General features: G+C 34.9%; 1 protein-coding gene across 12 annotated transcripts in view; it reads right to left on the bottom strand.

Moving 5' to 3' along the window:
• The window catches only part of SNTG2 (syntrophin gamma 2), a 286,741-nt gene that overhangs the window by 153,044 nt on the left and 108,056 nt on the right, over window positions 1–25,641 (bottom strand). For 8 of the 12 annotated variants that reach the window (XM_080588166.1, XM_080588160.1, XM_080588156.1 and 5 more), the window contains exon 2: window positions 18,801–18,938. In XM_080588166.1, coding sequence (XP_080444292.1) covers window positions 18,801–18,838 — 38 coding nt within the window. In that variant the 5' untranslated portion in view covers window positions 18,839–18,938. Of the gene's footprint in view, window positions 1–18,800; window positions 18,939–19,237; window positions 19,398–24,474; window positions 24,608–25,641 lie in introns of those variants that run through there. The other 4 variants (XM_080588164.1, XM_080588163.1, XM_080588167.1 and 1 more) reach the window with 3 other exon arrangements.

Raw genomic sequence — 25,641 nt, 5'->3', positions numbered from 1 at the left:
GTGCAAATCTTGGTGCCTGACAACACAATGATATCAATTCATCCATTGACGATAATTACAGAGTTGGTGAGAACTGTTTTGCAACATACTGAACAATAGTGCATATAATGCAACCTTTCAAGAACTGGAACTGAACATGTAAGATTATTTTTTTTTTTTCATTCTGTATATCAGAAATCATATACAAGATTACTTTTATATGTACACCTACTGATCAGATATTTTATAATTTCTCTAATTCTGATAAATGGATTTTTTGATTTTAATACTGAAGCCCATGAGCACATATTAACACGTTATTTTTATTTTCTGAAATCCACCATACTTGCCATACTTAGATTTATGTTAACTCAGGGAAAAGGGGAATACAATGCATCATTGATTTCACCCTCATTTTAGAAAGGAAAAACAAATGCATATGGGAAAACAACAACAGCAACAACAAACTTCCACACATTTTCAAAATTTCTTTCTTCTATTACCATGAACATTATAGTACAGTAGTCTGTGCTAAAAATGGACAACTATTTTAAATGTTGACATATAGTACCTGATTTAAATCAAAAGTTGTATATGTTTCAATCTCAGACCATATAATACAGCTTTATTGAAATCTGCACTAATTTAAATTGCTTTATTGGTACATTTCTTCATTTTGAACTGACTCAAAACTTTCAATCAAAATATTCAAATGCACTGAGAAAGTTCAGATCCAATCTGAATTAGAATACATGTTTCTGCCTTCATAGTCAGAAGAGACATTTTCTATGACATAAATCCTGTTTAATTATTGTTTCTCTCCACTTATACTCACAACCTGTAAACTAATTATCACAATATATCCCATCGCATAAGAATGATGGAATAAATGCTTTAACAGCTTGATTGCTTGAGCATTATTGGACTTCAAATACACGTACACTACATGGATAGCCTTGGCCCTTTTATAAAAGACAAGCAAGGTACTACGTAATGCCATCTTGTCCACTCAACTATAACTAACATTCTTATTTTTATACAGTAGATACATTTCACATGATAATACTGATTCTATAAATTAGTTTATAGCTCTACAAAGCACGCTATTTGCATAAGATATTTTTCTAAGTTTGGCATTTGTATTTTCATAGCTCATAGCATAGCTCATTACAGAGCTTCAAATATTCCTGTTGAAGAACGCTTTCACAGAAATTATTAAGTATGTACCTAAAAGTTTCTTACAAAACAGCTTTTAAAATCAGAGCTACTTGTAAAAATGCAAAAATCTCCTACATTTGAAGATGTTCATATTGCAAATTAAAATGTCGTAAGCTGAGCAGTATCATAACCAAGATCATTTACACAAACTTATTCAATCCTATGATCACATATAATTCACTATGATTGCAACTAATAGTCATATAAGACCAAACACCACATTTCGTTTCCTATACATAGATTTTTCTTACTGACTTCGAATTTTTAAAAATGTAATAGTGTCCAATTCCAGAAAATTAGAAGAAATATAATACTGGGCCAATACTGAAAAATTATAAATAGAGCTGTGGATCTTCACTATATCCTAATGCTTAAAGGTCAGATAATCATAGCTCTGGCAACACATAAGCCATTCCGTTATGGAATAACTATAACCTAGTTCATAAAAAATTAAAGGTAAATAATTTTAAAGGGGAATAATGTTATGGAAAATATATTTTCAAATGAAATTGATGACAGAGTACCAGTGTTGTAACAACCCTTAAAACGAAGGGATGTGATAACACAGAAAAAGGTGATTAAAAACATAAAACTGTTCAAAATAACATGCTACATTTTTACTATATTATTACATTTTTATTATTTTTATTTACATATTTAAATTGACTAAAAGATTTCAAATCAAAATGTAATTAAGATAGAGTTACTATTTAGTGACATCTGGTGAGGTAGTGACAGTACTCGTTTTAAAAATATATATTAAAAAAATCAGTGATCTGAAGAAAACCTAAATTAATTGCAATGATGTTTGTAGGTGACACAACAGTTGTGAGAGGGTAATCATGAACAGAACAGAGCCCGAGTATACAGCAATTCAAGGTCATTTAAGGTCATTCTCGTAACTTGGAAAACAGTTCAAACAAATAGGGAAAAGCATTCAACCAAGTCATGCTCAGTACAAGAAAAAATGACTTTCCTGCATAAAGCTATGGCCAAAAGCAGTAGTGTAATTTTATATCATCAAAAGACTAGTAACTAGGAGTAGGGAGAAATAAATTATTTCTCTGACAAGATATCCACACACTTGAAATAATACAGCCAGTACTGATATGCTCATTTTCAAAATAATCCAAATAAATTGCAGTGGTAGCAGGCAAGAGCCACCAGAATGCCCAATACTTTGAGACATTCGTCTAGAAATGCAACAAATACCAGGACTGAAATATATTTAGCTTTTCAAAGCACTTTTCAGGGATGATCAAGCACAGACTTAAAGCATCTTCCTTGGCAGAAGATGACCAAATCACACAGACTGATGCAATGAAAATTTCAATGACTTGAGTTCAAAACAGACACATTCAGGATACAGACACAAGACATGATTTTAAACTTTTGTGGCATGATACACCTTAACTGGATTTAAAAACCAACCAACCAACCAACCAAAAACAACAAAAAACACTTTTAAAAATAGTAATATGAGCTTGAGACCTTACAATGCACAGATATTTCTTCTTTTATCTCTATTTAAAGCACAATTTGTCACGTTATTTCATGAACAAAGATTTAATTTAGCTCTAATTGTAGGATTACTAAAATACTCAATGGAGTTTTTTATGGCAGTAGCCGGAACAGTGTTCAGTTTTTTCCACATCAGTGAAATTAGTTTCACAGCCTGCTACAAGTACACTCTTTTTACAGAGAAGGAATGCAGACACACAAAGATTTAGGGTCAATGAATTGTTCTACTGATTTGAAATGACCGAATGCTTTTTTAAGTATTTAATTTTTGTATGAACTTTATCTGTTTGAAATGTCTTGTGGACAAATTGCAACCTCAGCTTTGAATGCTCAGCACTTTAACACATCTTAGTTTTATACCAGATGATGAGAAGCACCTAATTCCTGATCAGCAGTGTAAAGTCGGATGTATATGATACAGCCAGGACCACATGGCACCTCTGTTTCCAGAGAAGAATCATTCACGAGGTGTTGGGACTACCCTTCAACTAATCCACTGCATGTCTTCCAACATTAAAAAATCAACACAGGGCCAAGACTCAAAAGAGAGCAGCCCATATAATTCTATTTTCTAATACTTGACTTTGCAACTTTGTTTTAAAGGCAGAAAAATTAAATAAAAAAAAGAAGAAGAATGGGGAAAAAAGCCCACAAATTCACATGGGTCACTACAGGTTGGTTTCCATTTAGTCATTTGTTTGGACCCTTAAATTCATAGTACAGATGCCCACTGCTTAAGAAAAAAAAATCTGTAAGTAATTTAGGGGGGGATGCACCATTAGATACCTGCTGAAAGCAAGACACTACCAAATTAGTTATCAGGTTTTGTAGACAAATGTGTTAAAGAGTAATTATTCATTTTCATTTGACCACTTCTCCCTGCCTCCTCTCACTTCTCCTGTTGAGGTTCTTTTCTCTTCTCAGGACCCTTCTTTGCTTTTATTCTTCCCCATCTTGTAACTCAAAATTCTGGAAGCTATTTTTCACTTTTCATTCAAATCAAAGTGCACCCCTCTCTATGATGAAACTTATTTACAATTTATAAACAGAGAGGAAAAAAAAGGCATCAATATACAAGAACTACATGCACAGATTTAAATTAAAGTATTTCTAACATATCCCTACAATACTGGTAGTCATGTACAGCAAAAAACATACATTCAAAATAAAATTCATATTAGTGAGCATTATATGTTATTTAAATTCTGATAGAAAAGCATGCAAAATTCTGGCAGATGTTACAGAGTGAGCAAAGTCCTTGGTCCAAACAACATGGAAGAATTTTCTCTTAATATGTTCTAAATGATGATGTATCTCTATTGCCAGCTAACAACTCTTATCTGCCAAAGCAGATTGTGCTGGTTGTGCTCTTGACTGACTACTGGTAGCAGAACTCCTGAATATGGATTACCATACAGGTAATTCTACCTGTTTGCCTCTGTTTTTTCCCTCAAGCTGTCAGCTGTGCAGAATTAGGAACGACAACTAACTGATGACATTATCAATAATCGTTTGTATTACACCCTAATCTGTTATACAACTGTGGATTAAATATCCAACTGACATGTTTCAGCATGGTTAAGAAGATCTGTACGAAAACAGAACTGTCTGCACACATATTGTATAACAAATGTAATCTAAACAAAATAATTGATGTTCACTTATAGAGGTGGCAGAATAATGTTTCCATCAGATCTTTGATTGCAGGGACACGCAATGAAACTAACCTAAAATTTTCACAAAGGAACAGAAATCAGTGAGAATGTCAATGTCCACCTACTGCTGGAAAGCAAAAAGGCAAAGGAAATTGCCAGATTTCCTTTCCTTTCTTTTCCTTTTTCCAGAAAAGGAAATTGGCAGATGTTTGGCTGCCTTGAGAATGCATTAGCTGGGAATTAGTTAAAACCTTTACATATGAAAAGCTACTCTGTAATGGTAACTGCTATGCACTTTTTATTCAACATTTATACCACTGTGATCCCAAAAATGAACTATTCAAAAGTCAGGAAGGTTGTTGAAAGGAAGAATAAAGGGGAGCCAGCTAAGAAAAGTAAAACTCCATAGGCAGCATGAGGAGTTCTTAAGGCTACCACACAGATCCACTGAATGCCACTTATTAGAAAGACTTAGCTAAGAAAAAAGGAAAAAAAACATGGCTAAACAGGAGGTTATTAGATGTAAAAAGTGGTGGACATCATGTTTAAAAAGAAAATGAGAAAAAGGAACATAAGCAAATAAATTTAAAAACTGAATTGGGCAGCAACAGTAAAGAGAGTTTCAACAATTGCCAAAAGGAACCACAATTAATAATAAATCTTCAAATCTATCAGGAGCAGGAGGTCTGCCAAAGAAACCACAGGAACAATTTATGATCAAGGCATAGTCAGAGGAAAGAAGGGTACTGAAGGGAAGATAAATAAACACTTTTCATTAGGTCTCACTGTAAAAGAAACTAGAAATGTTCCTCCAACATTTTTTGTAGCACAAAGGATGTATGGACCTGTCTTAATTTAAAATCACTTTAGAAGCAAATTGACTAAATAACAGTAGCAAATCACCAGGGTCAGATACCATTCACCCTGATCTTAAAGGAACTCAAGGATGAAACGAAGTAATAGCACTGGAGTGTTACTTCTCAAGAAAGCCTTGATATTCAAAGACTACAACACTACAAGTAAAATTCCATTTTTTTTCATAAAATGTTTCAATTAAGGTTTAAACTTAAGGCCTGCGCTATACAAATTAGAACTGTAGGAAAAGAAGTGTATGTATCTACAGACAGTAAGAGAAACTGTAACAAAGAACAGAATTGCTAGACACTTGAATCTACCTTGAAAAAGAGAAAGCATTTTTTTTTTTTTTTAAAGAACAATGCCTTCCAAATCTACCACGAATCTCTAACGTGGTCAACAAGCACACTAGATTTTTTATTGAAAAAATAAAATAAGCTTAAATTATTCAAAGACTTTTGACAAAGACTACTTTTAAGGAAACAAAGGAGCCATGAGCGAAAAGCCTTGCACAGATATACTGCTAACTAAAATTAGTTAAAAAGTAGATAAGAGAACAAATGGATGGATTAAATGAGTAATTCTCACAATGGAGGAAGGTCACCAGTGAAGTTCCACTGCTGTCTATATTGTAACCTGTATTATTTAAATTACTTGCAAAGATATATATATATATATGTATAATTAAAGGTATGAGCAATGAGATTATCATCACTGCTTACTGAGGTAGGAAGGATGAGTGAACTGAAATTATTTGCAGATCTTATTAAACAGTCATCAGGCAAAAAACCAGCAGTACAATACTATAGTAGATAAATGCTAGAAAGAAATTATTTTTCCCATGTACATTATTAAGTACATTTCCCATGTACATTATTACATAATGTAATGCACATTAGGATTGATTCTGAATGAGCTGTTTCTAATATGAAGACCAATAAGGTCTAACAAGACCTTAAAGTGCAAGGGAGAGACTCTTTATCAGGGAGTTTAGCAATAGGACAAGTGTGAGTGGTTTTAAACTAAAAGAGGGTAGATTTAGATTAGATATAAGGAAGAAATCCTTTACTATAAGGGTGGTGAGGCACTGGAACAGGTTGCCCAGAGAAGCTGTGGATGCCCCATCCCTGGAAGTGTTCAAGGCCAGGTTGGATGGGGCTTTGAGCAACCTGGTCTGGTGGGAGGTGTCCCTGCCCATGGCAGAGGGGTTGGAATTACATGATCCTTAAGGTCCCTTCCAACCCAAACCATTCCATGACTGTACGACATCATCAGTTCATTGTTCAGCAGTGGTCAAAAGCACAAATTAAATTTTTGGAAGTCTTAGCAAAAGGACACAGACCAAGCAAAGAACATTATTACAGCAATGTAAAAATCTGAAGTTCACCCCACATTGAATACTGCATACTATTCTGGTCCCCTCATACCTAAAACTGCACAAAAAGGTTCAGAAAAGGCCAGTAAGGTTGATGGAACACCAGTTGTGACCAGCCACCAACAGGATTTAACTCCATTCACAATGACCCTTTTGGACTGGCCATCCAGACAAATTTTACCCAGTGAACAGTATATCTGTACTGAGAATGCTGTGAGAAATGGTATCAAATGGTTTGCTAAAACATCATCAAATGATACTACTAGGAACTAGGTTTAGAAAAAAAAAAAAGTGATTCTTTGTGCAATGTTTGGTGAGAAAAAAAATCTGAATGTTCAAAGTCTACACATAATCATGGGGAAAGTAGACAAATATACAAAACCATATTCTGCTCAGGAATAACTTGAGGCAGGAAAACTTTTAAAAGAAGTACCACATATCCTTGTCTTATCAGCTTTCCAAGGGACACATCAACAGCTACTGTCGGACAAAAGATACTGTACTTAGAAGATGTCATGTCTGACTCAGTTCTGAACTCAGAACTCATTTCTTATAAATTAAAAATTTCATGGCAGCAAAATTTGGACAGAAACCCATACTAGCTTTGCAAGCAATTATGAAAGAAAATTCTACTCTAGAACTTCATGCCAAAACTGAATTGCAAGATTTGTCAGGAAATGAAAGGTTTTTTTGCGATATTATTGATAATTTCATGCACATAGGCAGATTAAAATACAGTGTTTTTGCCTCAATCAAACAGACAAATGATTTATTTAATTTTCTAGTTGTCTGCAGGTTATGCATCTTTTTTATTTTCAGACATTTATTTATTATTTGGGGCTAAAGTAAGACAACCATCATTATCAGTAAAAAAAGCAGAGCTACAGTTGACTGTACAATAGCTGTGTCATTTTAGTTTATTATAGGCAAGAAAAACTCTTTAGAAAGTGCTAATAATCATCAATCTGAACAGAAAAGCTGAAATTAATACTTTTATGCTTCTTAACTAGCACTTTGTCTTGCTAATTATACACTTCAATAAAATCTAGAATTTATTTAATCCTTCATTTTAAAGGTTTCCAAAGTACTAAGTGTGTACACTGTAATGATCAACTCCTTCAACAATTATGTACCTCCTATAGCATAGTGCATAGTAGGTTTTTTTTGTTTCATTTTATTTTTTACTTCTAGGCAACAAGAGAAAGAATAAGTGCCCTACATGGAACTTCGGGATGCACTTGAATAGACAGGATGTAATTACTAAAACTGTAACTGATCAGGATACTAACATGAACTATTATTATTTTTCTGTGACCTTTTATTGCTGCAAGTTGTTGAGGATTCTATCATATATGCTTCTCAAAGTGATACTGCCTCTGTCATACCTATATTAAGTTCAAGAATTGGATTAACAACTTGGGTATGACAGCCCTAGCATCAAGCTTTTTATAAGCAAATACATTGACCAGTGTCAAAGTACCAGCGAAAGAAAGAGAAGGCAGATTTACCCACTAAGTGTTTGACAGGAGGTTTGACCTGCTTGTATGGCCAGCAGATCTTTGATTGGGTAAGATGGCTGCTTCATTTTGACTTAATTTACTGTGGAAGAATATGAAGTTTAGAAAATTATTTTCTCTTTGAATGACAAATTGCAAATCTGAAAAGGCTACTACCATTTTCATTTTTGTAATGCTTAAATGTTCTACTGTCAATATGTAGTCCAAATTTTATAACATTCATTTTCTAATAAAACTTGCAATTAAGGAATCTTTTAGAAGGAAACACAGAAATACTCACTGCAGAAGTCCAACTAGGACTACAATTTTTCTAAATATAGGAGTAATAGGATTTATATTTTAAACAATTAATATAGCACTATAATAATACATGTTTCAAGGATGTGGATTAACAACAGATCTATTTCATAAAAATGCTGCATTATACGGTGCTTGAAATTTAAGCAAACAGATAAAGGTATCTTTAAAGAACAAAAAGCTTGTTTTATGTTCATGTTATTTGGGTTGTTTCCATTTTTAAATGAAAATGTTACTTACGAAAAAACAACAAAAATATAAAAAGAAAATAAAAAATAAAACTAGTGAGGTTTTTTTTTGTTGATATTCTGGAGCTAACAACAGTTCCCATATAGAAGATTATTTCCTTGCTTCCAAGGTAGAAGATTCTTTTTTTTTTTTTTAATTTTTCACAAATTTGTTCCTGTTGTTCAAATATTATTTTTATTATAAAAAATGATTTGTTCAAATAGTTCCTTTTCATTTATCCCTAAGCAATGTTATCCAGTCACAGCTTCAGCTGTGTTATCTTCAGATCTCTGAAAACAACTTCCAAATTAGTCGACAACTTCCAAATTAGTCAGCATTCCTTTTACCACAGAAAACTTATCTGATTGTCCTTAATGGCATACCTGCGTGGATGTCATGGTTCAGACTGAATTACTTCAATCAACTGTTCCAACTCTTACCTTGCCAAAGGTCTCAACTCTTTCTTCTCCATTATATAGAATTTAAAAGCCAGTAATAAAGGCAATCCATATTCCCTAATCACACATGCCCAAGTGGAACTTTCGTCTTGTTCCAATGAACAAAACCATTGAAGAATACGTGTGCTGACTGAACTGGTTTTTTTTTTTGTACATTCAAAGACAACTGAACTGCGTTTAAGAAAGCAGCCTACTTTTTGTGAAAGACTAACATTTACAACCACCAAGACTGCTAGCTAGGTACAAAAGCAGATTTCTATGGATTAAACTCACATAGCTGCAACAGTGGAAGGACAGAATTTAAATTTTTGGTTAGAAGCAATATTGAGGTGCTTGATTTGTCTGTCTCAGTCACTACCCCTCTCATGGAGTAGCATTTACTCTGCAGGAGAGCCAGAGCGTGACCACCAGGTTCATACCTCATCAGCATATACAGCTCAGGGACAGAGGCTTTATTTCTTTATTTTGGAACAATATCATCTTCTGTGCACTGAGGCAAACAACTGCACTGCAGAAAAAGTTGTTAAAGATATGAAGAAGCAGAAATACTTTTGCTCCAGCCTAAGATGCAGATGCCTCTGTGCTGAAAAAGAACATGTAACTAGCTATACATGGGGGGCGGAGGGTCTTGAAAGGTCTCAGCAATCACTGCTGAACCAGTGAGGCAGAAGCTTTCAAGAACTCCAAGAATGATTCTAGACAATAATATGCTGAAAAACAGATCCAGTATAAACTTAACAAATATAACAAATTTAAACTTAACAAACATAACAAATGCAGACACCGTATAAAAGAACATGTCAATACCTGTATAGATTATAGTATATATAGACTAGTTAGTATCTGTAGGTGTAATGCTGTTTATAACAGCTACTGAAATTCAAAACTTTTAATAATAGATTTATTTCCAATAGGCTTTAAATTATTTTTTGAAATCTTTTCCTCTTGGGAAAAAAACATGAATGGCCACCCTCATTTTAAGCATATTTCCCTAAAACAAACAAACAAACAATAAATATCACTAACAACAACAAAACCATCTTAATATATATGCCTATCTACTGAAAAATAGTTAAAAACAATCTTATAGTTTTAATGAAGTTTCAAAAAGAATAGATATTTTTAAATGTAATTTGGAAAACTATATGATCAAGTACCTGTCTTTTAGGTATGAGGTAGCTCTTGACACAAAAATACTCTAGATTCTTTTAAAGCACAATGACTTGACAGAAAAGTTTCTCTTTAGAAAGGTCTTTTATATCTCCATTCATATGAAGTGACATGACTGGAGCTTAATGGGCAATGTGAGAAGGCAATTACAGTCCTTATTTTTGTTAGGTTTTTAGCAAAATTTTATATCCCCTGTAATGCCTGCCCATTTTGTCATTATTACCAGATTGTTAAAGCACAGGACCAGCACTTGTGGAAAAGGATCTTTCATTAGAAAAAATATTATGTACCTTAATGAACAATGTACTAAAGGGATCTCAGAAGGTGAATGCGCTTGAAGTGCTCCACATGCATTGACATAAATGGATATACTTGGAAAAGATTCCATCCATAGATGGATCCACAATATTTTCTATCCACAATAGAAAATAAAAGCCAGTCTTGGTCAACAGTGGCAATAACAGCAGTTTGCCATCCAAGCCCTTGGGAAACATAGGGAAAAGGAAGCACAAAACCAAAAAAGTTCAATATGAAGAGTTAAGAGAGAAGTCTGCAAACATGGATGCAAGGGAAGAAACAGCCTGACATAAGAAGGAAAAAGAAGATAGGTACTTAAAATAACAGCCATATCTTATCTTTTTTTTCAGCAACTCTTCAAGCTACCACAAGGAAGTTAGGAGATAAGAAACGATCGAAGAAACAGATCCAGTGAGAATGTGAGACCCAGTGAAATGTGAGATAAAATGCAGACATCCTGCCAGTTGCTGTATATTCGAAAGGAGCAAAAAATGGTGCATGGAGAAGGATATTTGAAATCCCGCAGGAAGTTGTCTCCTCAACAAAGATGAGGATAGACTATGGATATGGATTTTCTCAGCTCGCACTCTCTGTCTCTGCATTCCCAGAGCTTCCTCAGCAACTTGAGCAACATGCATTTAGCATCCTGCCATGTGCTGAGATTTACACTTCTGCTCACACAACCCCCACTTCACACTGATTGGCAGGGCATTTCCACCTTCCCAGTGGTTGCAAGCTGCAGACAATCTTTTGTCCGTCTCTCTTCCCAGAAATGTGGATTTTAGACTACAGCAGGGGCTGCTCTTGGCAAGATTCACAATTCAGAAGAAACACCATGCCTAGGAGAGTGCGCTCAGCAGCCCTTACAAGAGAAGGTTATGGGTTATGGTTAATCACCTTGTCCAACAGTTTAGGCATGATACAGCAAGAACCATACAGCTTTATGCTGGCACGTAAAGATATACGACATATCATGCAGCATGTCAGAAGAATTACAGTGCCATCATCAAGGACTGTCATACAGAGATTCTTTTTTCCACTACACTTTGAAACTAACTGTTGAAAGAACGCTTAACTTATCCAGAAAGCACCGATTTTTAATTGTTTCTTTAGCCACTGCTGTTACTATTTATGTTACCATATGTTCCATAGTCTTTATTAAAGACCACAAGAACAAAAAAATCTGATGAGATCAGTGGAGCATGAGGAAAACGTAAATTTCAGTTAGCCACTTTGGCCAGACATCTGTGCATTTTCACAGGTTGTCAATACTGCCCTCTTCAGAACTATAAACACCAGCATCTTATAACTGATCATATGAACAATCAAATAATGCACTGAAAACTAATGTAACCGCTTTTTCATAAAACAATATTGGGGCTGGGATGTCAATTGAAGAACTTTGCTACAAATAGTATTTGCTATACTGTTGGTTATAACATGCCTAGCCTGTAGGAAAAGCCTTTTGCTAATAAATAAATAAATAAATAATAAAATTCAAAAACGGTGTTTGTATAAACTTTAGTCCCAAGTCTGTGTCATTTTTAAGTATCTTTATAGTCTTAGAAATAGTTATACAGGTATTAAAATGAAAGTCTAACATCTTGGACAGTGGAACTATGAAGACAATGGAAATACCATTCAATAAATCTCAAAACAGGTATGAATTAATCCTCCATGACATCATGTGATGCCTCACTCCACAATTCCATGAAGAGGAGGCAGGCTATACTAGGGAACAGGTAGACAGAAAGCAAAAGATTACTACGAATGGAAAAGAGTTGAAACTTTCAACATTTTGCAGTGCACAGGATGTAATATTTTCCCCAAAGGAACAAGAAGAGTGAGTGCATCTATAACAACTGACTGAGGCATGCCAGTAGCTGTCGAGTTTCGTACAGAGACAAAGCAAATCTTTTCACATGCTAGCTGAGATCTAGGACAGCTGCAGAGAATCCTTAATAAGTATGGTATAGTATGATATTTTTATTGGTTTATCTTATTTTAACTGTTTCTATTACCGTAGATCAAAGTCTTCTTTTTTTTTTTTTTAAGAGTAAAACGAAATCACTCGTTTTATTTTAGCCTGCCAACCTAAAGGAGGATTATTCAGAAAAAAGAATCAGATTGTTCTCAGAGTTGCCTAGCAAAAAGATGAGAGGCAAGTTTCTACTTGCAGTTAAGAAAATTCCAATTGAGCATAATTGTAAAGAATTTCACAGTAAAAATGATTACGCATTAGAAGAGGCTGCCTAGGGAAGTGATGAAATCTCCATCTTCAGAAATATTCTGTACTTGAAGGGACAAAGCCCTCAGCAACTTGCCTGGGCTGTTGTCCTGCTCTGAGCAGTGGGTTGAATTAGGTGACCTTGAGAGGTCCCCTTCAATCCAAATTCTGTGATATATTCTAGTAAAGATGACCGTGGCAAACCCCACTGCAGTTTACTCTCAAGGGTGTAGTGATCTTATTAAACGTGTCTGAATGAAACAGTCAATGTCAGTATGAGTTCACAACAATCCTCAGGTACATCTCCAGATTTGTAAAATGCTTTATTTGGGAGAAGAGCTTCCTTTGGTAAGCAGTATGAAGGACCTAGACTACTGCAACTGACAATATAGAGGACATCATCTACAGATATGGATTTCCAGAGTTACTAACATACACAGGAACCTGTGGCAAGATAATATTATGCTTCTTTTTCAAAAAAAAAAAAAAAATCTGATTTCTTTCAAATCAAAAGGCATTCTATAACATGAGTTATAGCTAACTCCTGCCAGAACACCTGTTCTTTATTTGAATAATTTCATCTGCATTCACTTTGTGCAACATTTCACATGATGACTGCTGTTTTGATGAAGATGAACAGCAGAGCTTGCATCCATCATTATCCAACATACCATCACTGGAAATGCTCATTTCCGCTGCAGGTATTCTGCCTCTAGCTTTTAAAGACTTTAAACTGCCATACAACCTCTCACAATATATACGATTGCAATTTACTGATCTTGACAGTCTGCCATGTCTCCATGTACAATAGATGAACTGAAATTTTAATAAAGGATACATACTTGTATGTATGCCTGGTTTACCATAGTAACATCAGGGTTGTGCTGCCTTTCCTCTCTATCTTGCTGGTATGAATGCTCACCCTCAGCTGGACTCTCCTTCAAAAGATTATTTTTCAGGGATATCCATAGTCTCCTTTGCATTCCTCTGATTTGTTACAGTTATTTTTCTTTTTACTTAAGCTACTTACTCCTTTTATCTTTATTATTAAAGTTTGTCTTTTTCATCGTGCTGATGAATACTCATATTTATCATTCATTTTGTGATACTCAGTCTTAACTGTTCTCAAAATGACAGCAGCTTGTGAGCTTTCATAATAAAGATCCTAATCAATTACTTGATTACTTTTTTTTTTTTTTTTAGATATCTAGGTCAGTTTTCCAACTTATTAAAACAAATAACAAATGGTTAAATAATGCATTTTCTCCATACAAATGATTTTAGTTTCAAAAGAATAGTCTTCCTTTAATCACCCACTTGATGTTTCAAAATATAGAAAAAAAATAATATTTTTTACCTGTTTTTAAAAGCTCTTTTAAAAATTATTTCAGACTAAAATACCATACCAGTGATGGCAGAACAGGTTCTGGGAAAATACAGTAGTAACAGTAGTTATCACAGAATCACAGAATTGTAGGGGTTGGAAGGGACCTCAGAAGACCATCGGGTCCAACCCCCCTGCCAAAGCAGGTTCCTTAGAGCAGGCTGCCCAGGTAGGGTCCAGACAGGCCTTGAATATCTCCAGAGGAGACTCCACAGCCTCCCTGGGCAGCCTGTTCCAGTGGTATCTTGACAGGAAAAAAAAATTACTTGGGTTAAAAAATAAACTTTAGCCCTTAATACCTGTTCCCTAGAAGTATGCTAAAATAACATTCTTCTGTGTCTGTAGCATCTAAGTTATAAAGAAAAAAAGATATAGCTGTCTCATCAGGGATTGAAATGGTACTTTATGGCCCTGTTTCTATTTTTTGAATTAAAAAACTTCCAGTCCTGCTTTTTTTTTTTTTTTCCCTCTCCATTTAGAATCAAATCAAATCGAATAGTTCAGTTGGAAGGTACCTTATTCACCTACCTCACTTTATTCTGTCAAACTCCAGTTAAGACAGGACTTGTGAAGCTGGACAACTGGGTACCGAGGATGCAAAGGTTTTTGTCATTCTAATTCTATTAGCCTCACACAAGCCTCTGAAGACTCGTCTTCCCACCAAGAAGCCAGGAGCCTGCCTCAGAAACCTGCCTGTCCACTCACCAAGTCAGAAATGTTTCAGCTCTGAGACAGGGAATCATTGTAAAAAGCCCGATACATTTCTTTTCTTTTTCTTACTTTGCAAGTAGAATCGTCAGGGAAAAAAAGATGCAGAAATAGAATACAAATTAAAAGAAAAAAAAAATGTTTATGAAAAGAAGAAAGCCATAAAACTGTGGGCTGATAACATGAAAAGGATGGTAGCAACACACATGGAAGAAAAACAGAGTACTAAGGAAAGGAGTGAGACATAGAGAATGTGTAAGAAATTAGTTTCAACATGGTAAATGACAAAAAGTTATAGAAAATCACACTATACAGGAAAAGCATACTATGAAAAGTAAAAAAAATAAGGAATGCGTCTCTGTTTCTTCTTTAACTGACAATGGATCTTTCCCTGGATTTCATACAATTGACTCCTTTCTGTGAGTATTATTAAACTACATGTCTAGGAAACAAATCTTTTCTCAAAAAATACTTAGAAGTTAATTAAAATTTCTTTCTTTTTTTTTTTTCCCTATATACCAGTTCCATCAATATCTCCATGCTTTGTTTCTATGAGTGCACACCAATGCTGATGCACCCTTACACATTTCTATTTCCTACGAGTCTGAACACCCCAAACACAATAGTCAGGAAGATTTGCTTAGAATGTTTGGATTTTCCAAACTTGAATTTCTGAAATACATTTCGGTGGAAAGATCAGATGTTTAATAATATAGATATAAATCATTTAAATATTACATATAATCAGCTTTATGATTCATAAATGTAATAATATATAATCAAACACTGAAAAATGCTATTTCCTACAATTGTTCCACTTCCAGAAGGATTTTTACAGATATTTAAAAGCCATCTTGTCTACTGTGGAAAAACTTGAAAACTAAGGAAAATAAACAGTTGCCTTTACACCATTTGCTTCTATACACATCTTGAATTCCAGAAACCATGTTCTTTCTCATTACTGTACATCCAAGTCAAATGATAGAAAGACAGCTCTACAATTTCTCATCACAGGTGAAGCTTTCTCTGTGCATAAAAATAGCACCTGAATGAATGCAGGGTGGCATAGTATGAAATAAGATCAAGATGATGCTCGTAAAAGACAGGTATTTTACAGTGACAGCCTTTTATCTGTACAATCAATATGAGATTGTTGGGAATAATCTGTACTGCTGAAAGCCCAAACCACCGCAGTACCTGTGATTGCTGGTGTCCGCCACTCCTCAGCATTCATTGCTGCGTGGGGCCAGCTGAGATCTGAGTTAAGCATCTGCAAATCCTGTCCTCAGGATCAATGAACCTGTAAGCTAAACTGGGGCTGGAAGCAAATGTTGTCCTACAGAACTAGCTGGAGACCAAAGCAGTATCACAAGTAGACACAGAGATCTATTCTTCAATTTCTCTTTTCACATACATCCCACCTAAGAAGAAAAGTTACTCTAAAAGCAAAATCTTTCTGAATTCCTTCTATGAGTTTGAGAAGACTACAGAGAAAAAACAAACGTTATTTCTACTTTTGTTGCAAAGGAACTAGTCTGATGAATGGCCATGTGCAAATACAGATTAACTCTGAGTAACTGAGAAAGAAAAGTATAGAAAGGAGAATAAATCAGTCAGTCAAAGTCATTGTTCACGACTGCCACAGAACTGACTTTCAAGTTACAGTTTCCTATTAATATTTTGAATCATACAGACGAGGAATGAAAATTATTTTTTTGAACCACTTGAAAAGTAAAGCATTTATCTCTTCTGAATTTAGCTTGTGTAGCTATAAATTTAAGACTTCAGAATTACCAAAAATAGCTCTAGAGAACAACCAGCTATTTCAGCCTGATTTCAAATTCTTCTTTTGAGCTCCTACATACTAGTAATTCATACCCTGTAAAATAAACAGGGTTCATATTAAATGGCCTTTATTTTAAATGCTAATTCTCCAAAAGTTTTTATTTTGTTAAAGTATAATATAGAAAAAGCAAATATTGCCTTGAAGTCATGACTTAATCCATTTTTTCTCATTAAACTTTGATGAAAGAAGCCCACATGGATTTAATATAACACTTTCAGAGCCTGTCCTTCTATTCTGTCTTCCTCCAGGAAATACTATTTAGGGTATCCTTAAAACGTAGAAGTAAAGAGTATCAAAATCATAATCAACACAAATTTTGACACTTTTAAGTCAATATCTGGGTTAACCATTCCTTCTTTATTTTTTATGAGAGATCAATGAGTGATGATTAATAGAAATATAGTTTTGATACAACTTTTCCTCAGATCCAGTCAGCCTGTGCTGATTCATTCAAGAATTAGTCTAAGACTAGGTAGGATAGAATTTCAAATCTTTTCCTATGAAAGGAAGTTTATACACAAGGCATTTAAATACCACGAAGTCCGGTGCAATCATATACACTTATATGCACAGATACAATATATTGCACAAAACACAATATACTGCAGCCATACACATATTATTATAACTATTGTAATCGTAATTAGTATAAAACTTATCAACACTATCAACAATGTCTGCAGTTAAAAGCTGCAGCATTTCACATATCCCAGTGAAGCACAAAGTATATGCATGCTGATTATTTTTGGCTTAGGTTTATATTTATTTCAGCAAACCCACCAGCATGTGACATGTCTCTCACTTCACTGAGTGGTCTCCCACTACCTGCCAACTGATGCAACCTTTTTTTTTTTTTTTTTTTTAAGAGCACGTCATGTTCCATTGAGTTCCACAGTACAAAATGCTACCAACCACTAAAAGCTGTTTGTTTCAAATTAATTTTTGGTGTGACATTAGACTATATATATACATATTTACTTTGACAGAAATGAAATGCGTTTTTGTGGTATATAAGCAGACTCTCTCACATAATCACACATACATGTATCTGTATATGTATATACTTATACTCCCTATATACTTTTTGGCTCCTAATTTTCAGCAGGGTATCACAAACTCACTTCCTGTCCCCTGGTGCCAGATTTTTTGCTTATCTGAAATGTGCAATACAGCAAGCAGACAGAAGATTCCCTCTTGGCCCTCTCCAAGGAGGTGCATTGCCATGCATTGTTCATCCTAGCAAATACCATTACAGTTCATGAAATTTATTTCACTCAATAACATTTGGGATACCTATACTTAGTTTTTAGAGGAACACTGTTTATATGAGGAAATAAAATACAGTGTTTGGGAACACCCATAATCTAGAGAACATTGCTGTATGTCTTATGCAAAGTGCTACTAGTCTTTCTAGTGACATTATGAAATGGTGATACAGAAGACTCCTCTGTAGGTTAGGGGTGCAAAATGTTTTTGAAAAAGTACCATAACTGAATTTGGAAGAAAAGGCAGAAAGACATATAAATATATACACATGCTGGCACTAATTAAGCCCAATCTCTGCCTAAAAAATTGAAATAAGTGTCTGTCAAGTATTCTCTCAGCCGCCTCTGTGCCCTTATCTGTGAACGGATAACAGACATGTCTTGAACAGACAACTGCCCATACTTGATACTCCAATGAAAAAAAAAAAAGACTTCGGTGTATCAGTTTCTCTTAAAATGTTTTCTATAGGAAACAGAGCTTTTTTTTTTTAGCTTTTTTTTCCACTTTTTTTTTTTCCATTTAATAGCCTAACAATATTTGGTGGAAGAATGCTGTATTCTCATCATTCATAGATATCTTCTCTACTGTTACGGTTATATTTGTCAGAATAAAGGACATATAGCACTGGTAGAAAAAAAAGTAAGTTTTTGCACACAAGAATGTATGTATGCACAAAAAACAACTCATCATTACATATTTCTATTACCCAATAAAATGTCTTGCACTCCAATACCATAATCTGACCTCTGTAGAAGATATTAAAGTGCAGTCGAAAGCACAGAGATATAGAAGCACTTACATTTGCACTGTGATCACTTCCACTAACACAGACGACATCTTGTTTTTGAATTGTTAATACCTCTTTTGTGAGCTTCAGTCGGATGTCATAAGCATTTTCAGACACTTCGTCATACAACAAAGCAATACCAGTTTTAGTCTGTGAAAGCAAGGCACAGAAACAAAAATTTAAGTATATGAACATTTCTTAATGATAAATAACAACCTCTATCCCATTCAATGCATAAAACACATATAAAGAAGCATCGTTTACAGAAAGTGTTAAACTGGTCTGCTATTCAAGCTCCAAATGGATTAGACATAAAAAGCCTCTTCTGTGCTGTAAAAAGTGGGCTAAATTGCCTTTGAAATAGGCATTAATACATAAAACAGTACATTTGTACTGTTCCACAAAGGAATGTCGTAGAAGCACGTTCTGTTTTTAATTCTATGACTTACCAAGAAACAGTATTATAAGCAGATAAGTAATGTATGCATAAATGTACGTGAATGCATTTTCCTGTTCCATAAAAAAGTAGAGATGTGCAACACTACTTCTGACTCAGAGACGTTCCTTCCACTGTGTGACAAAAAGTTCTGCATCCTTTATAAAAGTTGCCTTGAAGACAAGGAGTTTTATTATGGTTAAATATTAGGTTTTCATATTGTGAAACTCACAAATATACACACTGTAACCACATATAAATACAGGTGCTACAGGGCTTCAATTCTTTTATGTAAAGATGGGCATATATTTCTGAAGTTACTACTGGACTATTATCGAGTAAACTCTTTTGAATAGTCAAGGATTTTGGTATTAAAAAGGATTTCTCCATGAGAAGTTGTAAATAAAATCTATTTTAATCTTTGGTTTGTTCATTTATGTGCAAATTTACCATTAATATTCAGTCAGCTATTTCCTTAAACAAAAAATGGGGATTTAGGACTGCTTACAGCTATTTGTTAAAATAAGAAGAGTAGTACAATTCCATAGCTTTATAGTCTTTTCACAAAAGAGGAAAAACAACAGATCTTTTCTGAAACAGATGATCATATTTAAGAATAATATTTATTAGTTTATAATGTATATAACAATATTATCAGATCACTGCACTTTTCTGTATGCAAATGAAGAATAATCATGCCTAATTTAAGGTTTAGCTGCAGCATTTGTTTTCAAAAGACTGCTCTAAATTTCATTAAATAGTATATTACATAAAGAACAGAGTAATGAATTAAAGAAGAAACATGCCCTGTGTACTTTTAAGTCCTTTGATTTAAAAGTAAAATCTAACATGGAACATTATAATACTATTTTCATTTCTACAGAACCAAAGAGAAGGGTCTGTGGTGTCTGTTAATAAAAACTTTTGATCTTTAAAGAACATTTAAACTTAAGGCACTTAAATACTCAAATTCAGATGTGGTGTAGCTCTAAGCATCAACAAGTTTCAAAGACTCCCTTGCAGTTGGTGGAAATGGAAAGTGAAGCAATTAAATTTCCCCTGAAGTACACACACAGCACATGCTCATGGCCACAGCTGCCATTTAAGACACCTTAGGATATCCAAGATATCCACAAATGTAAGGCTGACACAAGTGTTAGGGGAGATCTGGGTCCTTCTAGCTGGAGATGAGGCCAGACCTCCACTATTATACGAGGTTGTAGACACTGACCATGCCAGCAGACATCCACACGTGGGTATCTTAAGCTTGAAAAGAATCTCACCAAAGGTAGAAATTCACATCTAGGATGGTCATTTAGATTCTGTAAAGCCAGTGGTGAGCAACAGACACCTCTGAAACGTGATTTACACGATCCCTTCTCCACATCCAGAAGGGAACAAATTGCATCACAGCTCTCTACTGTGACTTAAAAAAATAAATATAAACGACAACTCAGACACAGGTCTCTCATTCTGGACAGATAAATCTTGCCCACGGTGTTCTCTGGGAATGCCTGAAGGAAACCAAGTTCAGCGAGGGTGTAACCTTTAATCATTCTTGCCTGTTTGGAAACTGATGTGTATCAATATTCCCAAGGTTTTCACATTTTTTAAACTTCCAGCATGTGTGAATGATATATTAGTATTATTTATAAATGAAAACATACAAAATTTGTGTCAATGCTTTCTGCTTAAAAGCTATATACCACGTAACAGCAGGTATTTTCGAGCAGTAGAAGAATTGCCTGGCAAAACCACCTTCCCCACACCATTCTGCTGTTCACAGGTTCTGCACGGCATCCACTCGGACCGGCAATCACTGTTACTTTTGCTGACACACCAGACTGTGCTTGACAGACACATCTCGAGAGAGCAACACCCTACAGGAGCACTTTACACAGTCTAAAAGCAGACCTTTCTCTGGCTAGTAACTGCTACATAGGTTTAGAAGTAGCACATTGGAAAAAACTCTGAACTTTCATTGTAACAGACAATCAAGTAATGAATGAAATATGCATAGTAACTGATTAAATACATTAGCATTTTCTATCACATTATTTAAACTGAAAGTCTCATTGAAGCTCATCTATTCCTATTAAAATCCAATACCTACCTCGCACTTCATCTAACTCCTGATGTGATCTACGATGACATGCAACAATACCTTATTTGCTTTCAGAATCAATACGATTAATCTAGATTTCTCTCAGCCTTTCAAGTCTGCTTTTTTTAGACCATTATAAATGCCTGTGAATCAGAGTTCAAACATTCCCTTGTTCACTCTTTGTGTTGAAAAGATGATACATGCAACTCTATCAGGCAAACTTCAGCCCAAAGTGCTTCTTCAAAGAAAGAGGTTTTAATGGGAATTTAGTCTTTGCATGTACTTGTATATCTACCAATTTAACTATGCTAGGTTCGTCCTGAATTCTCATTTAAAAAAACTCTCTCTGTACAGTACCTCTTCCAAAAACTGGTATCAGAAAGAGAGGATTGAAAAACAAAATAACTCTCCAAACAGACATAGTGATGTTAGAGTTTATACACCAGATTTACATGTGGTTTGTTTTTTTTTTAAGAAAAAACATGTAGAAAGAGCAGAGAGTTGCATAAGATTTAAGTGCTTACAATGAGAGATAGGGGAATATAAATTAAAACTCAATTGGCAAATGAGGAAATTAAATGTTGGTTTCTATACCTTTGATGAATTTTCTAGACACTGGACTCAGGAAATGGAGAGGGAGGATGTGTGTGTGTGTGCACATGTATGTGGAGGGAAGAAGAGGGAAAATAAAGGAGAACAGTAGCATAATTGTCACATCAGACTTGACTTTTAAGAAAGCTTAGTCACTATCCTGTTTTTGAAAGAAAAATTACTGAAACTTACTTTCTCAAGCAAGCCCCAAACCTGTCAATACCACACAAAAGAAAACAGCACTCTCTAGAGGGAGCTAAAACTGCAGATGAATACTTTTATCATTTTATTCTTGTCTACTCCAGGCATATCCCTAGCCATTGTATTTGCTTTAAAGCACTCCCGTTTGCAATAATGTTTTGATACCCTACTCAAAATACCCCAGTTCTTTCAGAGCACTAAAGACTAAATCTCAGAGCTCCAAATTCTGTTTCCAACTAGACATCTCTAAGCCAAACTTTGGTCTAACTGACATAAAACACTTGTCTTCCCTGCTCTAAGTTTTATTTTGAAAAAGCTTGCAAAAAAAATAGGCAGAGTGTAAAAGTGGCGTTGAGGTGTACTGGGTTTTCTGTAGAAACTATTGATTTGTTTATGGCCATTTGTTTCTCAGGTGGACGCAGCAGTATTTGTCAGGCTTTTCATCCTCGTAACTGAAGACTAGGGGAACATGTTCAAAGCTCTTACACAGACCATCAGAAAATTCATATGAGAGTCATAAAAAAATCACAGAATGTATTTGTATGCATGTAGAGGGAAGGTCAGAATGCATGTGTTGCAGTGATATTATTTTGAATTAGACTGTGAGGTTCTCAGTAAATCCAAACCTCTCTTCCCGCTGTCTATGTATTTTACCACATGTGATCTGTTACCAACTAAATGGAGTATTAGTTCGTTAGACCCTTATGAAAATAGTTCCTCTGGAGTTTCCCCTACTTTACTTAAACAGTCATTTTCACCTGTCCATTTAGTTTCACTGATCCTCCTGCAGAAATCAGTATTTGCTGATTCTCATCCTCAATAAATGTAGCTTCAGTGACACGGTAGTTTGATTTTTAACTGATAAAATGCATTTATAAATTTATACACTTTCAACATTTTAAGGACAAATCTTTAAGCATCATATTTAAAATTCCACATGTAAATACTTTACAAGCAATATTTACACCTCAGAAGTCTAGTGAACAAATTCTCTAATCCAGTTTAATTTTTTTGTTTCCATAAAAACATTCCATTGAAATTTCCTATTTATGGCATACCCATGGTTGGGACATCTGCTGAAGGCATGTGAAAAGAGGAGTCACTCATTTTTATCCTACCATATTTCAAATTAGGCACCAAGAACACTTTGGGCTGTCCCACAGAGTCTGTGCTCTGACCAATAAATTACAGCAGACTCAAATTTATTTTCTCTCATAATTCCTTTGATACATTTTATACACATCTACTATTGTGATCAAAAGACAAAGACATTTTCTCAGAGCAGGACAATTTAAATTTAAAATAGCCTTGACTGATGAAAAAAAATTAAATATAACAAAAAAGAAACAGGATGAAGCATAATAGTTAGAAGGCACAAGCTGCTACACTCCAGGAGGAACAGCAAGTTGCACAGAAAAAGAAAAGCTTTCACTATTTCTTCAGGAAAGGAAATGTAGCATTGAGGATCAACAGCAAAATATTGTCATCAATATCATATTGCAATAAAGGCAAACATAGAGATTTTGATTGCTCTCCTTTGGGTTCTTTCCTACAGATTTGCTTTTTCTCGCTCTGTCAAGACAGCACCCAAACGTAAACACGGTTCTTCTTCAGCTGTGTAGTACAAAACATTCTTCAACACCACTGAATGAGGGAGGAATAACTTCAAGTCCATGAAGTAATCCATCATCAGTGTTGCATTTAATCCATCTCAGTATATCGTTTCCTTTCATACAGTATTATGACAGTGTTGATTCATGACTACACTACAGAAAAGAGATAATGAACTGAAAAAGAGTCCTTAGAAACACAAAAAAATTGAAAGTGATCAGAAACCTGGAAAATAGAACCCATAAGTAATTCTACACTGATTAAGGTTGTTTAGTTTAAAGACAGAAAACAAGATGACATAATGACAGTTTTAAGTACTTAAAAACATATTGCAAAGGCAAATGGAACAATCACATAAGAAGATAATTCAGAAATCTCTTTCTTTTAAGATGTTTTAACTAGTCTGCCTAAATGGCACAGGTGCTAATCCTCTCACAGGGCAAAATCTTGAAGATGATTTATTTCACATCTGTTTATCTCTGACACTAACATTGAGAATTACATTCTTGCATATGATTGAACCTCTGCATCCAGGAGGAAGGTTGACTGGTTTTAGAAGGGCACCCGCACTGTACAACTTGCAAATGATATAGAAGGGATGAAATATAAAACCAAAAGAACTGAAGTTTATCTTTTAGGGGCCTTGTCAGTGGATGAATGACATTTAAAATAAAATTGTCTGATAATCATCATTCTTATACCAAATAATCTGAAGGAGGACTATAACCTAAAAAGAACTGTACCTTTGCCTTTCATGATCAGAAGTTAATTCCAGGCTTAAGAGGCCTTGAGTAAGAACACAAGCAGGCTTTTCAATAGACCAACATGGGATGAATGGATAAGAAGAGCAGATATGTAGGGTGAGCGATAACGCAGCTGTGGAATGCAGAAAATTAATGATTCCATTAGTACTGTAAGCACACAAAGAACCATGCAGTAAAACTAAAAGTAGATACAAGACAGAGATTAATTATATCTTCCTGTAATTAGTTACAGAGAGTGCCTTTACAGAATATGTTTCTCCTCTTAATACACATGGACTTGTGCTTTTTCTCAGCTTTAGCATATTACAGCTCTTACGCCTACCAACACTCCTTCACAACTGCCAAGACCTTAATCCTCTTTCCTTTAAGGAATTCTGACTGTAATGATAGTGAATCCCTTAAACAGATTGTTCAGATACATGAGGATTCCCTAATACTGGGGGGCAGAGCGTGCATGCATTCTAACAAAAAGTTTAAAAAAATACATAAAAATGCTATGGATGTCAAAACAGTATGCATTTGCCCCATATCTGAAAAAGTAGTTCAAGACTGCCGTTTTTAATTGAATAAGGAAAAGTGGAAAAAAAAAAAAAGAATTATACCAGTACATGCTGGTACATGAAAGGCATTAAATCAGGGACCTGTGAGACTCATTGAATATAAGCTATATGAAAAATTCCACATTGCCTAGTTATTACAATATTTGTTAGGAAATTACACACATGACACTAATATCCAAAGTTGTTTCAAAATATGGATGTTCCGTCAGAGAGCACCAAAAGATTCTGCTGGGTGGTTTCCCCCCTCCTCCTAGTCAAGGACTTCTGGCTTCCTAACATGAAATATTGCAGAGGGGGAAATTAAGAAGGAACACAAATTTCCAGACACCCTTCTGCTCTAAATTACTATTGCCCACCATCACCAGTGCCACAACCATCCAGCTTCCAAGTACAGAGGATGTGGCAGTGCCGTTACACCTGTTAGGCCCCGAGGCACTGTCAGGAGATGCTCTAGCTCAACCAATTTTGGAGTCCAAAGGCCAGGACTACGGTGGACACACCAATGCCTTCCACACTGTGCTTCAGGAAGGGTCTACAGCCCCCACTTCCCCCTCCATGTGCACATGTAACTCACCACCAGGTGCTT

Source organism: Anser brachyrhynchus (assembly GCF_964034855.1).
Source record: "Anser brachyrhynchus genome assembly, chromosome: 3".
Classification (NCBI taxonomy): Eukaryota; Metazoa; Chordata; class Aves; order Anseriformes; family Anatidae; genus Anser; species Anser brachyrhynchus.
Note: the sequence above shows the minus strand (reverse complement) of the source record. Positions and strands in the feature narration are given on the sequence as shown.